This window comes from Rhinopithecus bieti, unplaced genomic scaffold (assembly GCF_001698545.2).
Source record: "Rhinopithecus bieti isolate Rb0 unplaced genomic scaffold, ASM169854v2 scaffold_26106, whole genome shotgun sequence".
In the NCBI taxonomy this organism is placed as follows: Eukaryota; Metazoa; Chordata; class Mammalia; order Primates; family Cercopithecidae; genus Rhinopithecus; species Rhinopithecus bieti.
Window position 1 is genome coordinate 321233 of NW_016811748.1, and position 24500 is coordinate 345732.

Consider the following 24500-nt stretch of genomic DNA (forward strand, 5'->3'; position numbering starts at 1 on the left):
TCACAATCCAAAGACAAAAGTGAATACTTACAGAAGTTAAGACATCCAAGTAGGGTTGCAAAGAAAAGGACAGAAAAAAGTTGGAAAACAATAATGGCAGGAATTTCACTGGATTCTTTTAGCTGCAGAGATGATCATGTCCACAATCACGTCCAGACAGGGCAAGAACCATGAACTGCTGTGCCCATGGTTTTTCCCAGTTTTAAGGTGATTCTCCTAATTGGTTAAGTAAATATCCTGGGAGTAGAACCAAATTAACTACCATCCTGCCCTTGGAAAGAACAAGACTTTACAGGCGCTGCCTCATTTTATCCCCAGAGATGCAAGGCAGTCTCAAAAGACAGATTATTTCAACTTTTTAATCTAGGTCCATCCTTCCTTAACATTATGAGAGGCGAAATAAATGTCTCCTTGTTCTGATGTGCATATATTTGTCAGTCAGTCTGGGCAAGTTTTACAAAGTATACGAGCCATTTGTTTTAATTTTTTCGTCTGATGTCTTTTTATAACTTCTCGCTATATTATTCATTTTTATTGCTTTGCTTAAGTTTTCTATATATTAGAAAATTTAGGTCCTGTAGGTCTCATGCTTCTTAAATACAAAAAGAAAAAGAAAGAAAAATTAAAGCTGCTTTCTAAAACTCTTTTTGTGATTACATTTTGTCCTTGAGATTTTATTCAATCTAGTTAAATCTACTGTTCTTTTCCTTTAAGGTTTCTGGCTTTGGGGTTTTGCTTAGGGAAGATTTTTTCTCTGCTTCACTACGTTATGGTTCATACTATCAAAAAAAAAGAAAGAGCCAGAAGACACATCTTTCTATTTCCCCCCAAGCCACCATCCTTCTTTTCAACCCCTTGACTCAGTAAGAATATTTTAAATGTGTATGTTTTCATAGCATCACTGTAGAATGTTTCTTAGCTCCTTTTCCAAATGATTTAAGTAATCATTTATTAATCAGTTTTCGATATATTTTCTGTTGCATTTCATAGGTGATAATTACCTAACTAGATATAGATCACAATGGCTTTATTAATGTAATCATAGAATTATCTTATTACTTCCATATACTATTATTCTTAGTTTTCCAGGTAAGAAAGAAAAGATATTTTTATGTGAGGAGTGCTAGCCCCTTGAATTTTCAGGCCAAGAACTGCATTGAAGTGCAGTAACAGTCGTGTCTTACTCCTTCCCTTGAGCTAAATAGTTATCTCTTGAAGCCACTCTCTGCACGGGCTCTAGACTAACTGACACACGAAGTAACCATAAAATACCACACACTGAAGAGAGTAACTATTGCCCTACAGTTCCACAATGTATATCCAATGTCTCACAAATAACTTCATAATCTCCCCCTTTCCTGATTTGTTCCTTTTTCTTTAAAAACTTGAGCCTCTCCTTTGTTTTCTGAAGCACTCCGTGAGGCAACTTTAAAGTATGTCTCAGGCAGCTGTGCTCAACCTTAGCCCGTGGCTATGCAATAGAGCCATGTAGCAGAACTGCACGTACACCCCTTAAGTTTAGATTAAAAAGAACAAGAAGAGACTTACATTTATGGCATATCCATCAAGATATATGGGAATGATAAAGATCTAGATCTATGGACAGTGTCCTCCACCAATAGATATCTTCCATGGCAAATTTTGATTTGGCATCTGCTTTGAAGAGGCGTAATACATCCAAAACTCTTATCCCCCACAAATAGAAGAAATTAAGAAACCTCAGAGAATTCAACCCTAACCAATTTGTCCCAAAGAAAATTAGTGTTCTTCTTAGATAATAATATTTATGCAAGTAAGTAGGAAGGTCAGAGATATACTGAGGAATGAAGACCAATAAAAATTCACAATATTTATATATTTGAAGATCCAAATGATTAATTTCCTTAATCAATAGATTTAATGTGATTACATTAGAGTAAACAAAACAAAAAATCCCAACTATATTATATGTATATGTGTGAAAATTTACAGTCTGCTCTAAAACATATATAAATTACGTGAAAAGAGCTAAAACTTTCACCACAAAGGAAAAATAATTTGCTCTATGAATATCAATATGTTACAGAATTACAATCATTACAACACTATGGTATTTGTTCAGGCATAGGCAATATAAAGGCCAAAAACTATACCATGCATATATATGACATGAGCAGTGGCCAAGGTAGAACTTCAGAGAAAAAGATGCATTTAATGTCCTTTAAATGTAATTTAAATGTCCATATGGTTAAAAATAAAATTTGATGCCTACTTTACTCAGTGTGCAAAAAATTAATTACAGGTAGATAACTGATCTAAAATTTAATGGTAAAATATAAAGCTTTTAAACACAAGATAGCAGAATATATTCAATATTTCTCATGAGGTTAGAAAAATAAACCTTCAATGAAACAGAAAAAGACCCAACCATGAAGGAAAATTTTTACCAATTACAACACACTTAAAGACTTACGTTTCCATGAAGACAGTTAAAAAGATAGGCTCTAAGATAAAAGTACAAAAAGATACAGGAAACTCGAATAACCAACAAAGGTCTCATACCCAAAATATTTTTTTTAAACTCCTATAAATCAATAATGAAAAAACTTGAAGAGGCAGCACACAAAAAAAGGCAATGCCAACAAACATTTGAAAATGTGTTCAAAATCATTAATTATGAATGAAATGCATCTTAAACACATAATGAAATGTCCCTGCAGACCCATCAGAATGGCTAAAATTAAAAGGCCTGCCAAATATCGAGTAGTCCTGAAACTGCAGAACCATAGAAATTGTCATAGATGATTGGTAGAAATAAAAGTTGGTGCAAAACTTTGTCCCTTGAGGCCAATCTCTGGCTGGGCTGGAGGGGCCAAGGTGCTCCCAGACCACTGGCAACAGCATTCTGTAGGAAATTATTGGGGACTGCCGTTACAGAAGCTCCAGTGGAGGCAGCAGGGGCATCATAGGTGGGAGGTGTTCTGGCATGGTGCCCTGCAGGTGGGGTCACTCCAGAGAGGAGTGCCATGGGTCGGGGGTGCTCTGGTAGGGGAGTTCTGCTGGGGACGCCACAGTCAGGAAGCCCTCCAGTGGAGGGCTGTGTGGCAGGAAGTGGAACACTAAACTTTCACTGGAAATAATTTGTATCTAGACTTTATGAAATTTGAAAAAAATAGATTTTCATACTCTGGTTGTTTCAAGGACACTTAAAAATGTTCCAATAAATGAATCAACTATCAATTTTTAAATGCAAATTAATTAAAAGTACTAATTTAGCTCCTTAGTGATACAAATTATATTTCAAAGTACACAGTAGTCATGTGTCTAGTGGTGCGATATTTGATAGCATAGTTCTAGATACATTTAACTTGAAAAATTACTTTTAACTGTAGAGTTCCTATCTCTAATTAAATAACCTACATCTGCTTTCCAATGCATATTTTTGAAAACTTATGTTCCCCTTTTTGTGTCTTGCCCCTGTCCTTGCATCCTCTTGTTGTTTTGCTGCCTCAAATCATTATGTCCACATATTAGTTTCCTAAATTTGTAAATGGAAAAATCAAATATTTGTAATCTTCTTAATTCCCTATTTTATTATCATATTGATTGATTATCTTCTGTCATATAGCCCCAGTGTGCAAAAAATTAATTATAGGTAGATAATTGATCTAAAATTTAATGGTAAAATATAAAGCTTTTAAACATAATATAGCAGAATATATTCAATATTTCTCACGAGGTTAGAATAAACCTTCAATGAAACAGAAAAGACCCAAACATGAAGGAAAATTTTTACCAATTACAACACAGAGAGTAGAAGCTCACTTTCCTTGAACAAGCAGTTAAGTGGCTAGTATTAGATATTTGATTTAACTAGTTACTGGTGGGGTCTTTTAAATAAGCATCTTGTTATGTCAGATTACATTCTACAATGGTAAACACAGTCTTCACTTCATGGTGTGTGTGTCTCTGTGTGTGTGTGTGTGTGTGTGTGTGTGTATTATCTCCAAGACATTTCAATATTGAGGTATAAGAAAAGCAGATACATGGTTAAAATAAAAATTACATGGTATTTGAAATAAAATAATAAAGAAATCTGTTTCACATCATACCAAGTTCAGGCTTTTCCATAAACCCATAACAAACTAGTGTGAAGAAGCTTTCCAAAAGTGCAATACACATTTTGTTTCAACATTTGAACAAAGCTATTTTTTCCAGATACTTGGAATTCCATTGAACTGAAATAGAAGTACTATTTCAAGTTACTTTCATCTGTATCATCATTGTAAAGGTAAAATTTTGGAAAACAAGAGTGGGAGGGCATCACAGAAGTGATCTGTAAGCTTGCAGGGTTCTCAATCGTGGCATGTCTCCATCGAATGCACGTGGGTACAGTACAATGAACGTTTCCTAAAGTAAGCAAAGAAGTGTCAAAATGGTGAATAAAGAGTTTCATAGCACAACCTATCAGAGCAAACATCAGTAATGTACTCTTTACATGTAAAACTACATGACCAATAGATTCAAGACAAGTTACAGCTTTCTTTGCTTTGAATGTAAAACAGCAAAAATTCACTTCCTGTTACTACTTCTTACCCTTTTTTTCCATTGAAACTTTGACTGTATCTATATGTATATTTACACATGTATACTTGTGTGATTTATCACTCACTCTTTATGGTTGCTCTCTAAAAATATAGTCATTATCCAGTGCCTTCAGTTCTCAGACACACTTTTTTATTCATATTCCAATTCAATGTTTCTATAACAGGGATTCAACTCAAAGTTGATAAGTTCATTTAATGCGATGTTTATTTTTTCTTAAACACACAAAACTAAATTTATGGTGCATTGAAATGAATTGGCTTAGGATCCAGGCAGTGTTAAAGAAGTAATGACAAAACCATTATATGCTCCCCAACTGTGAACTGCACTGTAAAGTAAATCAAAGAGTTTATGCATGAACTTTCCATGCAGGCATTAGATAATCCAGTTTCTGTGTTAAACAAATTTTAAAAATATATTTATTTTCTGTCAAATATTTGTGCAAAGCTCACTAGAAGATATTTAAATTATTTTCTGACATATAATACATACAATGACATACGAGAGTTCAGAGACAGAGAAATGTGTAATTAAGCACTTTCATAATGTTTTGTAGCTAGACGCTAAAAATCTTAGCTAGATTTTAATATTTGGGTAGAATTTGGGCCAATAGAAGATTTCATGAGGAAGCTAATATGGACCAAGTTTCAAAGATGCTGTAGTGAGCATACAGAGTTTGAAAGGTATTGCCAAAGGTTGGAAACATATTTTTTTACATTCCTAAGTTATGAGTAACATAAACAAAAAGATGCTCAGTCTCGGCTGTCCCATCTGCTTAACTGTATTACATGCTGCCTCACATCAGAGGATTAATAAAGGTGGTATATGCAAAAGTGTCTGATACAGTGAAGTTAGGCAACAAACGTTAATTTCCATCTCTAGGAAAGAAGCAGAGAGACGACAAATAGGGCGACAGGATTGTTTCCTGCAGCAAGGAGTAGAAAACAATTCTACACATTTAGGGTATTTGAAATGTTATATAATATTAAAAGTCCAGAAAATGTAGAATTTATCACAATGTTAGAAACAGTGCTAAATGCTATTTCATTAATTGTAATACATTATGAAAGCAATTTGCACAAGTCAGGAATCAACACATTACATAAAACGATGTTTTAATGAAGAGAAAAATATTCTATTCCAAAACATAATTTATGTTAAAAAAGACATGAGAAAATCATCTTCCTAAATGTTTAGATAATTGTACAAAATCTACCAAGGACACATGAATCAAACAGGTAAAATGCAATAAAATTGAGTGCATTTTTTAAACTTTAAAAGTAAGTTGAAATCATAACTTTAAGTTAAAATTACAATTTTACCAAATAGTGAAAATCAGAAGCTATAAAAAAAGTCGAATCGATAAAACCTGAGATGCAATGCAAAATCTAGGACAATAATGCAGGAACTAACTGAAGAGAATGCCAGAAAACATAGGATAATAATGCAGGAACTAACTGAAGAGAATGCCAGAAAAGATGAAAGCTTTTTGAGGAATGAGAACCTCATACAAATCTCATGTAATGCATGTGGATCTTTAGAGCGAGAGTAAAAATCATTGAAGGTGTCATAGGAAAACTTTAATTATTTCTACATAAATAAGAGATGTAAAGTGAAGAAGCAGAGGAAAAGAGACGGGCCCGGGGGCTTATGCCTGTAATCCCAACACTTTTGGAGGCTAAGACTGATGGATTGCTTGAGGTCAGGAGTTCAAGACCAGCCTGGCCAACATGGGCGGAACCCTATCTCTACTAAAAATTAAAAAATTAGCTGGGCGTGGTTGCACACGCCTGTAATCCCAGTTACTTGGGAAGCTGAGGCATGATAATTGCTTGAGCCTGGAGGCAGATGTTGCAGTGAGCCAAGATCACGCCCCTGCACTCCAGCCTGGGTGACAGAGCAAGATTCTGTCTCAAAAAAAAAAAAAAAAAGTGCAAAACCTTTAGAAAATACTTGCTTTCTATTTCTATTAAAACTGACTACTTGAGATTATCAGTAGCAAGACTCCATGACATTTTGATTCCAAAAGAGAATTTTAAACAGCTAGTGGATGGCAGAACAACAACAACAACAAAAGTTACTTCCCAGCTTCAACTTCAGTCATCTTTTCATTACTCCACTGCTTCTAACATTCCACAGGACTTTACTCAGAGCGGATTTAATGCCCTTGTTCCTCAGACAGTAGATAACAGGGTTCAAGGTTGGAGGTGCGACAGAATAGAACACAGACACCAGCAAGTCTAGAATAGACGGTGCATCAGACCCTGGTTTTAAATAAGCAACAGCACCTGTTACAAGAAACACAGTGACAACAATGAGGTGAGGCACACAGTTGGAAAAGGCTTTGGATTGTCTCTGTCTCGGTGATATCCTTAACACAGCAGAGAAAATGTACACGTAGGAAACCACAATGCAAACTAAACATGAAAATGCATAACAGACCCCAGTGGCCACACTGACACTAATGATGGCATGTTCTTTAGAACAAGTGAGCTTTAATAGGGCAGGGACATCGCAGAAGAACTGATGTATCTCATTAGAGCCACAAAAATTCAGAGAGAATGTTCCAGCTGTGTACAAGAGTCCCAGGGCCCCTCCGCTGAGCCAGGACAGAGCCATCAACTGGACACAGAGCCCTCTGCTCATGACAGCCTCATAGTGCAGGGGGCGGCAGATGGCAGCATAGCGGTCATAGGACATGGCAGTGAGGATGCCAATCTCTGATCCAGCCAGCAGTACCACCAAGAAGAGCTGCAACACACACCCCAGGAAGGAGATGGAGTCAGTGGAGGTGACAGAGTTGAGGATGGATTTGGGGACTGTGGCAGAAATGAGACACAGGTCTAAGAAGGACAAATGTCGGAGGAAAAAGTACATTGCCATGTGGAGACGGCGATAAAGAATCGTGAGGAGGACGATGACTAAATTCATCAGCACAGCCGCAAGGTAGATCAATGAGAAGAGCACAGCGTGTAGCCTCAGGAGCATCCAATTCTCAGTAAATCTCATAAGCAAGAATTCCATCATCTGAGTCTGATTGGTCATAATTCAAAATTATAAGGGCCCTATTGAGTAAAGGAAGATAAGTGTCATACTAATATTAAAAAATATCATTTGTTTCTTCATTTATTGAATGAAGGTATGTATAGCATCAAGAGCTAGACAAAAAGTTTAAAAATATCAAGCAATTTATATTTCTCATTGACTCACGTGTAAAACAATTGTGGGTATATCAGTCTAACACTTAGTAGTCCTGGACTAAGATTCATCGTGAAAGAAGCAAAGAACTTCACTCATCTCCCTCATTACTTGAAACGACTTTTGAGTGATTTTATTTCCATTGGGAATTACAGGGTTGGCTATGCAATTATATATAACTGTAACAGGGCATACCTTTTCATGTATAAATATCCTGGTTAATGTAGTTTTGTGTGTATTAAATGTTATGAAATTTCTGCTTGCTACTTACTGCAATATTTAAAATAGTCATTATCATCAGGTGATACTCTAATTTACTATCCCCTTCTCACTGAAGGATATTAAGATTATTCTCCCATTTTTGCATTAAAGTTTACTCCTTTAGTGAAAATGTGATTATAGTATCATTTTTTTCTTTCTTTACTCAATATACATAGCATAGCACAAAAATTAAAAAGTACTCGTTATTTTCACAAATCAGTTCTCAAATATATAGTGTCATTTTTCATGAAAAGAACAAAACCTGAGACTTAGCCAGATGATTAACATAATATTCTAGGAAAGATTTAATTAACCACAGGAAGCGACAGACAGGGATATCTACTGCATCTAACCAGAGATGCAGTGTGCCTCTTATGTGAAAGACATTCAGAGCTTGTCATCTGAGATCACTCGCACACCCCAGCGGGAGGGAGAGTTTTGGCCATGTTTTTCCCTCAGATCATCTTGTCTTTAGAACCTCTCTTGATTTTACTTTAGTATCACTTCAATGGCAATTTTTTCACTTTCCCCTTTGCTTTCCAGGCCATCTCTAAAACACACAGAACAGAAAACAGGATGGACGGTTTGCTAGTTGGGAAGCAGCTCTTAGGGTGTGCAGACACTGCTCTAGGTTTTATTCTCCCCAGCAGGCCAAACAGAGGAGGCTTTAAGTTTGGGGCAGCCATGAGTTTGCTCATGTTGAGTTATAAGTCAGGCTCCCCATTATTGCTCTAAAGCTACGGCCAGTGCTTTTTCCAACAAGAACACCCAAAGTTTGCAACATAGTATGAGATTTCCATTTGCTCTTGAGTCTTTTCAACTTAAAAAATATTTTACTTTTGTAGACACAAGAAGTTCTCACTTTGTTGTTCAGCAGTTTTTCAACTGAAATAGAATGTAGCGGGCCATTACAACATACAGTCTGCCCCTTCTCTATTCACACACACACACACACACACACACACACACACACACACAGACAGACACAGCTGAGAGGATGAGCAAGAATAAACAGAGCTTTTCCAGGATGAGCAGTTGTACCTCTAACCTTCATATAACACGTCCATTTCAGTACAGGTGACTTTCTGAGAACTGAATTAACAAGTGATTTGAAGCTGAAAACGGACCAGGCATGGTGGTTCATGCCAGTAATCCCAGCATTTTGGGAGGCTGAGGCCAGAGGATCTCTTGAGGCCAGGAGTTTGAGACAAGCCTGGGCAACAAGATGAGATCCCTCTATGTCTACAAAAATAAAATAAAATACTTTTTTTTAATTGAAAAGACTCATGAGCAAACAGAAATTTCATACTGTGTTGCAAACTTTGGTTGTTCTTGTTGGAGAAAGCACTGGCCCTAGCTTTAGAACAATAATGGAGAGCCTGACTCATAACTTTTAACGTGAGCTAATTCATGGAAGCCCCGAACGTAAAGCCTCCTCTGTTCAACCTGCTGGGGGAATAAAACCTGGAGCAGTGTCAAAATACCCCAGGAGCTACCTCCAAACTAGCAAACCATCCATCTTGGTTTCTGTGGCATCAGCCTGCGTGTCTGAGATGGCCGGGGGAGCTCAGTGAGTGACTGAGTGTCCTTTTGAGTTCCTCCCACCCCAATGATGTTTGACTTCGATGCTAGATTTTTATCCCTTCAATCTCATTTTTGATTTGTGTTTCACCTTATTTCACATGATTACATATGAAATGAGTGATAGCATTAGTTTAAAAGTCTGTGTGCTTTTCTTTACAGACAACATTAATAACAATAAAGCTTTGCCTCATTATATTTATATACTTATTTGGTCCAGGGAAATTCCACATAATTTAATAAAAATATGCAACCTGAGTCTCAATCAATCTGAAACTTGGAAAATACTTATAATGCACAAAATAATCCTAAAATCAACGGGTATTAAGGAGGCTGGGAGAATAGAGTAAGTTCAGGTTTATATGTTTCTTTACCATTTCTATATCATATTAACAACAAATTTTGTCACTTTTGTCAGGAATATGAGGAATGAAGAGAATGAGAGAGCAAACAGGAAGAAGGGAGGGGAGGGGAGGGGAAAGAGAGGTGAGAGGGGAAAGGAGGAGAGGAAGGGGACAGGAGGCGAGGGAGAGAGTGAAGGGGAGGGAGGGGAGCCTATATGGAATCTCAGTTCGAAAATATTTCCATTCTGTGAGTAAAATCAATAGAAGCAGTATTCATAACAAAGGCTGATGAGAATGCTTTCCCAAACAGTTCTACATTTAAAATAATTTCAGAAGATAAGAAAATAAAAATGAAATGTTTAAGTAATTTAGGACTTCTTTTCACAGTTTTCGTTCAAAGAGAGCTCTAGTTTTCAATTCTTAGGGAGAGCTAGTGAACGCTGCAAACAGTTTCCTATAGCTTACTGATTCCTGCTTCAAGACCCCAGCTCCCCGGGTTAAACTCACAATGATTTCGACTGACCACTTCTGCCCTCTACGTATCAGTATTTGTTTCTTTTGTGCAGTCTCCAAGCTCTGCTTGGTGTCCTCTGTTCCAGGCACTTCATTCTCTATGAAGGAGCAAGGCTTTTAAAGCAGCTTTAAACAGACTTTCATTGACTACATGGGACTCTCCCCGGAGGTCACACTTTTACTTGTGCTTATATTTTATTTCATAGGATTTAAAGCCCTGGAGACCCAGCTCTTCACTCCCACCTCAGATCTGAGAGGTGGTGCCACTACCTTTTCCTCCAGTGAGACGGAAAAGAGATCTTTCTGGGTCTCATGAGAATAAACCTTTATTTATTGCATCCATAATATGTGACTAGTGGATCCTAGACATTCATTTGCATGTAACAACTTAAATTTAGGCGTGTGTACACAGAATCTTTAAATTGAGTGTAATAATCTCAGTCCAGTTTCAACTGAGAAGGACAATGGGAGATGCAGTGCTCTGACTTTGGGGTCTGCAACAGGGATTTGTTTAAGTCCTTGAACCATCACAGTTCTCTTGGATCTTTCTTCTCCCCTCTCACCATAGATTTAAGCCTCCAGTGAAGACAGCATCCCTCACAAATGACTAGAGATGTCTGTATACAAAGTTCCCAAGAGCACCTAATTTCCAACATCTGTTTCATTCTCAAGTGATGCCAGTGGCATCCTCATGAGCATCCTACAAGTTCAGGCTTCTCTCTTGGAAGCGGCAACAAAATGAAACTCAGCAGAGTCTTCTCCAGGGTTGGGATGAGGTGCAGTTTGTTTTCAGATTTTGATCTTGTAATGTTCTTCTTATATTCACAGAATTTCCAGTTATTTTCTCATTAGTTTGCTTTGAATGACTGACTTTGTAGATATCCTGGTGGACACAGCCTCTATGCTGCCTAGAGCTTGTTGCTGTCATCCAGCAACCTCTTGTGGACACTCCACATTCATCACGAAGTTGATGTTTAGATTAGACCTTCTTCTTCATCATTTTATGACATTTCATAAGAGACATATGACATCCAACCCCACAGGACACCATTATCTACACTTTAAAAATTAGCTTATCAATTTTTAAGTCATTCCTAGGGATTTTGACAGGGACTGAATCTAGATTCAATAGATCTAGAGTGGTAGATTCTAGATTCAGTAGGTCTAGAATCAGTGTAGAAAACACTGTAATTGTAGCGACATTGAGTATTTTGAGCATTAAAGATTGCATATTCCTCCATTTCTACGTTTTTAAAAGATTCTCAGAAACGTTTTGTTATTTCCGTGCACATCAGTACACAAACCCCAAGCTCATTTTGTTAAATTAATCAGTAAATACTTCATGAGTTTGATCCAAATCTGTATTTGTTTGTTCAGGCTGCCACGACAAAACACTACAGATGGGGTGACTTAAACACGCCGTCGGTGAGAGGGCGTTTCTCACCGTTCCGGAGGCTACACGCCTGAGACCAAAACGTCAGCTGCCTTGGTTTCCTCTGAATCTTCTCCTCGCGCTGCAGATGGACACCGTCTTGCTGCCTCTTCCCGTGGTCGTCTCTGTGCACGCGTGCCCCTAGGTCTCCCTGTGTGCCCTAATCCCTATTCTTATAAGGCATCAATAAATTTAGATGGAGGACCACCCTAAAGGCCTCACTTTATCTTAATAAGTTCTTTAAAAGATTTTTCTCCAAATACAGTCACATTCAGGGGTATTGGAGGTTAGGACTTCAGCAGATGAATTTTGGAAGGACACAGTTCAAACTGTAACATAATATAAATGGTATTGCTTTTGCTTTCCATTTCCATTTTTTTTTAATACCATGTCACAGTCTGATTTTTATCATGCAACCTTCTTAACTAACATAGTAGCTCTAGTGGCTATTTTGTAGATTTCTCAAAATTTCTATGTAGATATTTATTTTGCGAGGAAAAGTTGCACTTCTTCATTTTCTTTTTTTTTTTTTTCCCTCACATTTTTTCACTACTTGGCGCAAATAGAGGTGGTGAGAGAATAATCCTTTTTGATCCAGATCTACAGAATAAGCATTCTGGCTTTCAGCATTAACTATGATATTAGTTGCAGGGTTTTGTCTTTTGTTCATTTTGTTGGTTTTTGTTTTTGTTCTTCTTGGTTTTGAGTCAGCAGATAACTTATTCAAAAAGATTATTGCAATAGAATCTCCCCAAATATGATACCTGTAGTCGTCTAAATGGTCAGGCAGAAAGGGATTTTGTTATATAGGGAGAGTGAGGAAGGCTAGAAAGGACACGGAGTGAGGGAGTAGAATGAGCAGGTACCATGATTGAACAGATAAACAGGAAATGCCTTTCCTTAAGGTTCAGAAGGTTTGTAAAATAGGAATGGTTCCATAGTCCAATGCATTTCTTTGGTTTTTGTTTCTTTTCAGATGTGTTTTATCAGTTTAAGAGGTTACCTTCAATACCAGGTTACTAAGGATTTTTGTCACAAATTTCTTCAAATCTTTCAAATCTGTTTTCTGATAATCAGGTAACTGTATCTATTCATTTTTTTGTCTTTAGTCTGTTATTATGGACACTAATCCTTAAATCTAGAGAGACAGGTGAATATAGAGAGTCACAGATAAGATCTGCTAAGTAGGAATGAAAGCCAGAGAAATAATAAACTGGAAGGGTCACAAGTTTTGACGAATTTCCGAATGCTCTCAGGATGGTGTGAGAGTAAGAAACTCCTGAGGGCCGCAGTCTCAGAGATACCTCGTACTTTCATCGGTTTTATATCTAGCAACCCCACTAAGGTTCTCAAATAAGCCAAGAAAGAATCCCTCCTGGATTGGCAAAAGGGTGGGAAAAGTAACCATAGCATGCCCAGAGCCTTCCCAGATCAAAGGACCACTGCAGGCAAAAAGACTCGACTACAAACATATCCTGCCTGGGGGAAGGGCGTGCTGAGTCTGAAAGAAGCCAGACTTTCAGACTTGCTTCTTCACTTAGCAAAATGCATCCAAGATTCATCTATGTTGTTGTGTGCATATCTCATGACTTTTTACTGCTGATTACCATTCTGCTGTATTGTTGAAGTATACTTTATCCACTCACTTAGTGAAGGACTACTTAGATTCTTTCAGTTTTAGTAATTATAAATAAAACTTCTATAAGCATTTATATGCAGGATTTGTTTGGGCATAACTTTTCAAATCACTTGGGTAAGTACCAAGGGACCAAATCACTAGGTCATTTGGTAAGGCCATGCTCGGTTTTGCCAAAAGAGAGGTTTTACTTCCAAATAAGAAGGACTAGGAAAGAGGTCCTCAGACCACTCCTTTTCTCCAACAGAAAGCACATGTGAAACCTAAACATAGTACAAAAAACACCTGAATAAGTGCTGGCAGACTGTGGCCAAAGTTTTCTGTTCACTTGGAGAAGTGTTGTAAGGGCGCTTAACCATTTAGTTTCCTCCATCACAGCTTTCAGTGTTGGGATTTGTGCAGTTTTCACAGCAACACAACAGTGGTGAGCTTATGATGCTGGCCAAAATGGATAGAGATAGATCTTTTTTTTTTCTGGATTGGGGCGCCAGAAAAGAGAAGCCTGGGGACTATAAATCTGAGTGAAGAGATCTTTAAAAAAAAAAAAAAAAAAAAAAAAAAGTTAGGTCAAACCCTTTCTACCCACATCTCTGGCTTACCCCTGAATCACACATGCACAGAAAGACCGAAAGATATTCAGCCATACCAAGATCTAAATGAAATGGAAGCTACGACAAATGAAATAAAAATTGTAGTTCAAGACCAATCAAGAAATGGCTTGTTAATATGTAGAAATAATACTCACTTAAAAATAAAATAAAATGTAGAATCTCTACAATTCAGCATTCATAATATTCAGGATAAATTCTACCCATCATATGAGGAATCTAAAAATTAAACCCATTAAGATGTGAAAAGAAAATAAATCTAGGCCAAACTCAAGATGAACCAGATGCTGAAGCAAACAAACAAAGATACTTATATTGGTCATTTGTCTCAATTAAGAAAAAAAAATGTTTTCAATACATGTGAAATCTCAGTATACAAATGGGATTTCTCCACAAAGAAATAGAAACATTTTAAAATAACCAAATAGAAATTATAAAATTGAAAATTTCTATTTCTGAAATTAAAATTTTACTGAGGGAGTAAGGAAATTGAAGATAGAGCATATAAATTATATAAGCTGATGAATTGGAAGGAGAAAAAAGAACATGCCAGAAAAAATAATTATAGATATAATGGCTGACATTTTTTAAAATCTGAGGGAACTAGAAATCTGTAGGTACAAGGTGCTAAAAAACACCAGTCAGAACACAAACAAAAATAACTCAAACAAAAATAAATAATAATAAAACTATTGAAAGCAAAGTATAAGCACCAATCTTTAAAGCAGCAAGAAAAAATGATTAATATATTACATGAAGGGAAAAAATACTCTGAATAATGAATGACTTCTCATTAGAAATGGTGATTACACAAAGAGAATAGAAAACATCCTCAGCATACTGAAAGGTTGAAAGGTTTGGAGGGGCAACTATCAATCAAAAATTTTATGTCCAGCAAAATAAAATTGAGAATGAAGGAAAAATAAAGATAGCACTAGATTTAAAAATACTAAAAGGAATTTTTTGACAGTAAAACTGCCTGTAAGATATACTGAAGTAAGATCTTTAGAATGAAATAAATAATACAAGAAATATACTGAAATACTAAAAAAAGTTAATCGTATCAGACATGGTCATATATGGGGCATGAGAGTTAATTTTATGTGTCAATTCGATTGGGCTAAAGAGTGCCCAGATAGCTGGTAAAACCCTATTTCTGAGTGTGTCTATGAAGGTGTTTCCAGAAGAAATTAATATTTGAATAAGTAGACTGAGTAAAGAAACTCACCCTCACCAATGTGGAGAGGCATCATCCAATCCAATGAGAGCACAAATAGAACAAAAAAGCAGAGGAAAGGTGAATTCACACTCTCTTCTTGGCCTGGAATAGCAACCTTCTCCTGGCCCTCCAACATCAGAGTTCCCATTTCCAAATATATATATTTTTTATCCAGTTGGTTTTGTTTCTCTGGAGAACCCTAATACATGTGTAAATTACAAAGATATTATTTTACAAGAAGGAGTGCATTATCAATTATAAGTAGAGTTAGAAAAAGTATGTATATTTTCTCATTCCCGGGGCAGCTACACACAATAAAAAGCAGCTAGAAAACAAAATTTTAAAAGAAATTTTAAAATTATTCAAATAATCACTGAAAAACGGCAGGAAAGAAGAAACGGAGGAAAAGAAAGAGGAAATAAAACAGCAAAAAACAAAAATTATCTGGCAAAGATAAATTTCAAACAGTGGTTTAAAGTGTTTTGTAGCCCCAGGGTTAATTTTAATTATGGCTAACAGATGTTGGGTGCAGTTATGCAGAGTAGAAATAGGCCGGTTATATATGACTAAAACGTGAGGTTTTTCTGCTATGTTTGAATCAACTGATGTGTAAGGATTTGAGTTTAGTGTCACCAGCGTTTGAGCTAACTCACAGCCTGCTGCGAAGAAGTCAACTACGTGAGGGCCAACCTACAGGAGCCACCTTTGACTCATTTACATGATTCCCTGAAGATGTACCTCCTGTAGTTTCATACATGTTCACACAGTTTCCATTTGGCAGCTTTGTTTATAACGACAAAATTTTGAAAACGAAATACCAAAACATATAGTAATTGTTGAATAAACTATTACCTTGATTTACACTGGAGTATTCTTCAACCATGAAAAAACAATGATAATGAAGGCAGTTTCCATAAACTGTATCTAATGTTTGCCAGCAGTTAGTACATTAAATAATCAAATGTAAGGGAGTATACTTCGCGTGCTATAAGTAACAAGAAAACATGAGCAAATCTTTTTTTGTAAAATTAAAACATACGGACAGTAAACCAGTAAACCCTGAAATTGCTTTTCTGTAGATCTTGAGCAATGGGGTGGAAAGGACAGAGAATGACATTTCATTGAGAATAGTGTTCTGTGGGGTTTTGTATGTATTTTACATCAGAGAAGCATATGGATTTTTTACATATAAAAGCTGTCAACAAAAGTAAAGGACAAAAAGCTTTAAAATTAAAAGCAAACCAAATCAAATGAAATAACTATACTTCAAATGAAAAACATAACCATGTTCAAAAGAAAATAAAAGAAACCATTCTAAGTAACTTAACCATAGGCTTAGTATAAACTCTTAGTCTAAAGGGGAACAGAGCTATAAGCAAATCTATGTTATGTTGGCTTGTTGTATGTTTCAGGAGTCTTCATTTTTAGTGAAGTGCTCAAATGATTATTATGCAGTATATTACATAGTTTGGTTACCACTGTCCTATAGCCTATAACTCTATGATAAGGGAATATTTGAATACTTTATTATTTTTCTGCTAAAAGATTGAGTCGTGTCCCTAACAGTGTATTTCAGAATGTGTTCTGGACCTACGTTGCAAACAGTTGTTTCCTCCCTATGGAAAACACATGTGATTATAATGCTAATGGTCTGAAGAGATAATCACTTAACAAGGTGATTCAGAAAATATTGAAGACATTTTTCTTTGGGGAATTCTAAAGTATTAGCCAAGTGCCTTAAAAATAATTTGTTGCAGTCCCTTTGACTATAGAAGTTTCCAAATTATGTCAAATTTGAAATGAAAGAAAGGCAAGCAGCCTTCCTCTTTGTGGTCCTATGCATCCTTCCACTTGAAGAAACTCCCACAGCTTTGCAGAGCTCTTTGAGTCTTTTCTCAAAAGTCTAGAGATGGAACCATGTGCTATGTTGACACGGAGTTTATGAAGGAAGCTAGATGTTTTGTTTTCATTTCATGTAATCAACTGACAAATTAAATCTTTTATTCTGGGAGAAATATTTCTACTCTTGTGTAGATGTGATGGAATTATCTCCTTAAGGACATCTGATGAGTAATCCTGTGTACATGTGGTTGAGGAATTGGAATTATTATACAGTATTAATTTCAAATTTCCATTGGTAAAATGTCTGTTCCAAAGCAAAATTTTAAAAATCTTGTAGATATAAAGGAAATTTAGGGCACACAAAAAAACAATTAAATTTAATGGCCAGTTTCTTTATCCTTCCTCCTCCCTTTTGTCCTTCCTTGTGTATTTCTCCAGACTGACCATTGAAGCTAATAAATGTCTTCAGAATTATTTAATCACTCTACCACATTTTTCAGGTTCATTGTATACTGCTTCTCCACATGTGATCCAAATGTCCATCACCTTTACTTTATTTTTTAAGCTTCTCTTCCTAAAGCATCTTCTCTACAGATCTTTGTCCTGTATTTCTTCTCTTCATTTTGTTGTCAGTCCCCAGGTCACCCATATAGAAAGCCCTTTCATCTGGTTAATCTCTAAAATAACACCTTTATATTTTCGTAATGCCTGCTCCAATCTGAGTTTATCTTGTTTATTAATTTACTTGTTCTTTTTCTGCCTCCTCCCATTAACAGCAAGCTCCTAGAAAAAAAAAAGTTGTATATTTTTTAAATCTCTACCATCTAGTTTGAGGTCTGATATATATGGAACATTTTTCTGATCTTTTCAATAAAGAATAAATAACTCTACATCAGTAACTAATAATTGAGGGAAATATTTTAAACACTGAAAGAGGATATTTGATAGTTTTACAAAGTAAATTATGGAAAACTGACCATGATCACGAAAAATTACTCAGTTAGGACGGGAAAGCCATTTTATCATGGTGCCCTGTCAAAATTCCTTTATACACAAATCAACCACCCTTATAACGATGTGGCTTTAGTACACATGTGCACATTCAAAAAACATGAAATTTTGCTAAATAATTCATTTTTTATTACTTCACTAATGAGATATTCATTATGTTAGAATTGTATGACCTCAAGATAATACAAACATTGAACAACAAATCCGAGTTTATTTTTCCATGCTTACTATCATTAGAATAGAAAAGGTTATTTACCTATGTGAGATTATTCAATACATCTGTAGGTGTGACTTTATGTTTGTAACATCACATGATAATTGACATTTTGCACCTGTGTAGGATATTATGGATACTAACACAATCTAAAGACATGGGCCTTTGGATTGCTTTTCTGAAAGCAAAGGATTCATCATGAAGCATGGCATCATAATAATTTGGTGCAAATTCTCAGTGGGTTGGAAAAGCTTCTGTGTTTAGTCACGTTACATGTGTCTTGGAACAAATTAAGTTTGAGGCTATAGATTAGGTAAAACTCTTAGAAAGTCTAATGGAATTTGCACATTACTCATGGAGTTTATCTTAAAAAATGAACAATGAAGTTTTAAGTAAATGGAGAGCTATTTTAGGTAGGTACATGACTCTTTTCCAGTGAATATTTTTGCATATCAATATGACTCTTGCTAGTCTGTATAGATTAATTTTTTAATTTTTTCTCCTTTTTTTTTTTTTTTTTTTTGCATATTTTCTCACCTTAACAGGCACTGAAGAGAACCTAGTGTGGCCAATGTCACCTTGGTGACAGGATTTCTTCTTATGGGGTTTTCTAATGTCCAGCAGCTGCAGATTTTATACGGTGTGCTCTTCCTACTGATTTACCTGGCAGCCCTAATGGGTAACCTTCTCATCATTACTCTCACTACCCTAGACATAAAGCTCCAAACACCTATGTACTTCTTCCTGAAGAACTTATCCTTTTTGGATGTCTTCCTGGTGTCTGTTCCAATCCCAAAATTCATTGTCAACAACCTAACTCACAACAGTTCCATTTCCATTCTAGCATGTGCCTTCCAGCTACTTTTAATGACTTCCTTCTCAGCAGGTGAGATATTTCTCCTCACTGCCATGTTCTATGACCGCTATGTAGCCATCTGCTGTCCCCTGCACTACAAGGTAGTCATGAATACTGGCATCTGTGTGTTAATGGCAAGTGTTTCCTGGGCCATTGGAGGGCTCTTTGGTACTGTGTACACAGCTGGCACATTTTCCATGCCTTTCTGTGGCTCCAGTGTGATCCCACAGTTTTTCTGTGATGTTCCTTCATTACTAAGGATTTCCTGTTCTGAAACACTCATGGTAATTTATGCAGGTATTGGAGTTAGTGCATGTTTAAGCATTTCTTGTTTCATCTGTATTGTGATCTCTTACATTTATATCTTCTCCACTGTACTGAAGATCCCTACCACTAAAGGTCAGTCAAAAGCTTTTCCACGTGCCTCCCCCATCTCATTGTTTTCACTGTTTTTATCACAACTGCTTATTTTGTTTATCTTAAGCCACCTTCGAATTCACCATCTGTTATTGACAGGCTATTCTCTGTGATCTACACTGTGATGCCTCCACTATTTAACCCTGTAACCTACAGCCTGCGGAACGATGACATGAAACGTGCTCTGATAAGGTTGTTGCAAAACGCATATGGCCAGGAGGCTTACTTCATTTAACACTTTCAAGTTCTGTCAATGATACAGTACCTTACAGATCACGAGAAACTTTCCTTACTTTTAACTTTGGAAAGACCTAAGAAAAGAAAGCAACATACATTATTTTTTCCCTGAAGAAATAAATACTCAAGAGCCTAACTGACTATTTCTAAGGTCACTTAATTGCATTACATCAGGATAACATAGAGTGTTAGGGTAATCATTTGGTATTCTTCTATGACAAAGCATTTCTGCCTTTGTATTATAACTTTCTGAACGAATTGGTTATGTTTAACATGATGTTTTCATCTTTGGTCTCTTAATAACCTATTTTCTCTATTTTATTCACTGAGAACAAATTAAAAATGCTGAGGTGATTCGATGAGTACAGTATAATGCATTTGCACTACCCAGATAGAATTCACAGAATCTAGTTAGTGTTGAGCAAGAACAATATTAGGCAAAAATAACACAGGAAGCTAAGGCCATTTTAGAGTTGTGCCCAGATCTGTAAACAGTCCTCAGGACACCTAAAGCAGAGGTGAAAAGACACGTCTGAGCCAAGGTCTCCTAGGCAAATGGTGGTCACCCAGTAAATAGTATTTCCAGAAAGAGACCAGGCAGAGTTCCCAAGGTCTAAGAATTGTGTGTTTCTATGTGTCTACATGTCTATAATTCAGAAAGGCCTTTACCTCTCCCTGTATAAAGAATGTTTTAAATCTGATTCTGAACAGAAGCTTGGAAATGTGTTAAAATGATTGCACAAGTCATTCAGTTGTGATACACTTCCTTTGGTTTAACCACTAGTGTCTACAATGTGAAATCTTTTTCTTTACCTTCTATATAACCCTCCCTAGAGATTCTGTGTCTTATTAGAATAACTTTCTGAATTTTATATTGACTTTGCTATGTTTTTATTTATCTAAGAAAAGTACAAATGTTCCTAAGATTGTTCTCAATCATATTGTCCTCTTTTCTCAATCATGTTACCAATGTTTTATTGTCCCTTGAATTAACTAGATGGCCACGTATTAATTCTGAGTCACATGTTATCCTATTTAATCATGTCCCAAATATCCTCTGACAGCTATGTTGATTTTTACCATACTAGAATAAGATGCTAAGAATATAAATAAAGTTAAATTAAACTTTCATGATATATCTTACACAAAAAAATTCCTTTAAATTCTACCAGAGGGAAAATCACACAATTATTTGTTCTTTCCCTTTAAAGAAAAAATATATGCTAAATATAAATAGATCACTTTGACGTGTATATCTACCTATTGTCAGAGTTGAGTGGGCAGAGTTGTAAAAGAGAAAAGACTGTTACCCTACCCTCAGTTAAATTATATTGGTGAAATGTTTTTGGTTTAAATTTTTAAGAAATTACGTACATTGTGGAAAATCCATTGAGATTTTTCAGTGTCCTCCCTTTTGTTTTTTAGTAGCATCTGATATTTTACAATTATAGTCCTCTTTTTCTTATACTTTATTAGTTGTATTGATACATGATAATTGTATATATTTATAGGGTACATAGGATATATTGATTCAGGCATATAATGTATAATAATCAAATTGGAGTATTTGTGTTTTTCTTTGTCTGCCTGAATTATTTCAATAGAGTTGTCTTCAAGTTCAAAATTTTTTTCTTCTACTTAATCTAGTATTTTGTTGAAGCTCTCAATTACATTTTATTCCATTCATTAAATTCTTTAGTTCCAGGATTTCTATTTGTTCTTTTTATGGTATCTATTTTTTGTTGAATTTCTGATTCGGATCAAGATTTTTTTTCTTATTTCTTTGTGTTGTTTATCTGTGTTCTTTTGTATCTCATTCAGGTTCTTTCAGAGAATTAGTTTGAATTCTTTTTCAGGCATTTTCTATGCCTTTTCTTTGGGGTCTTTTACTGGAGAATTATTGTCTTCCTTTGTGGGTGTCATGTTTCCTTGCTGTTTTGTGTTTCTTTCATCCCTATGTTGATATCTGTGCATCTCATTTAACAGTCATTTCTTCCAGGTTTATGGAGTAGCTTCTGTAAGGAAATACTTTTTATTATTATATATGTGTCTTCAATTTTGGTTGGGCAGGTTGCTTTGGCTTTGATTCTGGATATGCACTATACTGTAGCCACTGTATGATTTCTTTTGCTGTCATCAATGTCAGTAGTTTCTGTGAGTTCCTTAGTGGCTTAGGTTGCAGTTGTTTGCAGATGCTTTGACTAGCCTTTGCTGAAGATGGGGACACAAGGCTGACTAGTGCTTAGGCCTTTTGGTGGTGTGTGCAAGTGCTAGCAGTAATGGCAGTGCACCCTCAGTAGGCCAGTCTTTGGACCTCTGAGTGTGGAACAAGGATGCTGGCTGTAGAAGTAGCAGGCTGGCAGGCTGGCCCTCAGGCTCCTGGGTGGGGTGTGTGGGTTCCGGTAGGCTGGACACACCACTCTTCAGCCTCTGGACAGTGTGTGCAGGTGCCTACATGTGTACTTACATGGATCTCTCATTTACCTTTTTTCCACATGAGAAGGGAAGTACTTTCTGGCTCCTTGCCCATCCAGCTGGCTGCCTTACTTCCTTCTCCATGCTGCCATCTTGAGTTTCTATAACTTATAGGATTCCTTTTGCTTCCCTGCTGGATACCAGCATTCTCTCCTAGATAGTGCCATCAACATTTGGCTATTTACTTGCTATTTCAGTCCTTCTTTGTGGAGTAGGTGAGTGCTAGGCATCTCTAGTTAGCCATCTTAATGACAGCTGTCCAAATTATATCAGTGCCCTATTTTTCTATAATATGTTTTAATTACCAGGGAAAATTGATTTAAAACAAACATTTTAGAAGATTGGCAGCTAGTAAATATTTAAGAAATAATAGAATTTAAAAATTCATAACATTAATCATCTATATTGGAATTGATTCAGGCAAGAATCAGTCACGGATGATAAAACCACTAGAAAAAGAGTTGTAGGAAAATGAGATACCTTCATAATGACAAGATTTCAACCTCAAACTATCTATTCTACATTTACAATAAAGAGAATGGATAGTAACCTCCATAATCTAATTGATCAAAATTGGTATCAATAATAATAAAATAACGTATGCGCGTCCTGATATGTTGCAATATGTAGACTACATCATCCTTGAAATATTCTCTTAAAAATATTTAACCTGGAATTTAATCAAGTCTCAGAATTAACTTCCAGTTTTCAGAAAAACAGAAGATACAAATTTAATAATACCATGAGAAACAACTGAACAAACTAATAATATGAGACATCCTATAAGAGACTGATGAGACGGCTCAAAAAGTCAAATTTGGGGGTGAAATGACCAAGGACAGTCCTAAAGTAAAAGAAACTAAAGATGGATTACATATTCACAAGAACATTGAAAAGTATACGGTATCTGAGATTAACTCTCATCAATGGGGAAAAATAACTTTTAGAGAATATAATTTTTTAAGTTACCTAAGAGTATGAACAAAATGAAAGTAGTTGGATTACATACTGTGTACAGGGATGAGAAGACTCAATAAAGGTGTTGATTCTCCATAAGTAACCAATAAACTTTTCATTTGAAGTCTTAAAGCAGTTCAAAATGGAACTTAAGTTTTGCACCCTAGAACTTAAAGTATAATAATAAAATTTTTTAAAAAATCCAATCATAAAATCAAAAAAAAATTCATATATACAATTGAATAGCCATGAAAATTAAAATAATTTTTAAGATGAAAAGTAAGAAGTAGATAATGGCTTTTCAGATATAAACATGTCTATAATATTATAGTAATTGAAAGATTATGGTTATTTAGAGATAGAGAATGGACCAAAGGAAGAAAACTCAATCCATTCATGAATGGTGACCAGAATATGACAGAGGACAAATCATACATTACTGGAAAAGGAAGGACTAGAAAGGAAAATGATGTAGAAAAAAAATAGAATTAAATATTTTTAAAATCCACCTTACACTTCACATACAAAAAATAAAATTCAGATGAATCACAAACCTAAATATGCCAAAGTTCACATCCTCACTGACACTTAACTTTGATCTTTTTTATTATAGCCACTCTAACAGGTGGGAGGTGATGTCTCAGTGTGGTTTTAATTTGCATTTCCCTGATCTTTAGGGATGCTGTGCACTTTTTCATGTATTTGTTGACCATATGCCTTCTTTTAAGAAATACCTGTTCATATAAATCATGCTGCTATAAAGACACATGCACACGTATGTTTATTGCGGCACTATTCACAATAGCAAAGACTTGGAATCAACCCAAATGTCCATCAGTGACAGACTGGATTAAGAAAATGTGGCACATATACACCATGGAATACTATGCAGCCATAAAAAAGGATGAGTTTGCATCCTTTGTAGGGACATGGATGCAGCTGGAAACCATCATTCTTAGCAAACTATCACAAGAACAGAAAACCAAACACCGCATGTTCTCACTCACAGGTGGGAACTGAACAATGACATCACTTGGAGTCGGGAAGGGGAACATCACACACCAGGGCCTGTCATGGTGGGGGGGGGAGGGATTGCATTGGGAGTTATACCTGAT

The 24500-nt window shown here is 35.9% G+C and overlaps 2 protein-coding genes across 2 annotated transcripts; one reads left to right on the top strand and one right to left on the bottom strand.

Annotated features, from left to right (window-relative positions):
* Positions 1–6684: 6684 nt before the first annotated feature.
* On the bottom strand, positions 6685–7629 carry LOC108544049 (olfactory receptor 14K1). The gene has a single exon (XM_017894978.1). The coding sequence runs from the start codon at positions 7627–7629 to the stop codon at positions 6685–6687; it is 945 nt and encodes a 314-aa protein (XP_017750467.1).
* A 1967-nt stretch (positions 7630–9596) lies between these two features.
* OR14A2 (olfactory receptor family 14 subfamily A member 2) lies at positions 9597–19951 on the top strand. The gene is given in 3 exon segments (XM_017894962.1): positions 9597–9613; positions 19007–19707; positions 19710–19951. Coding segments are annotated over 3 exon segments (960 nt in total).
* Positions 19952–24500: the final 4549 nt, after the last annotated feature.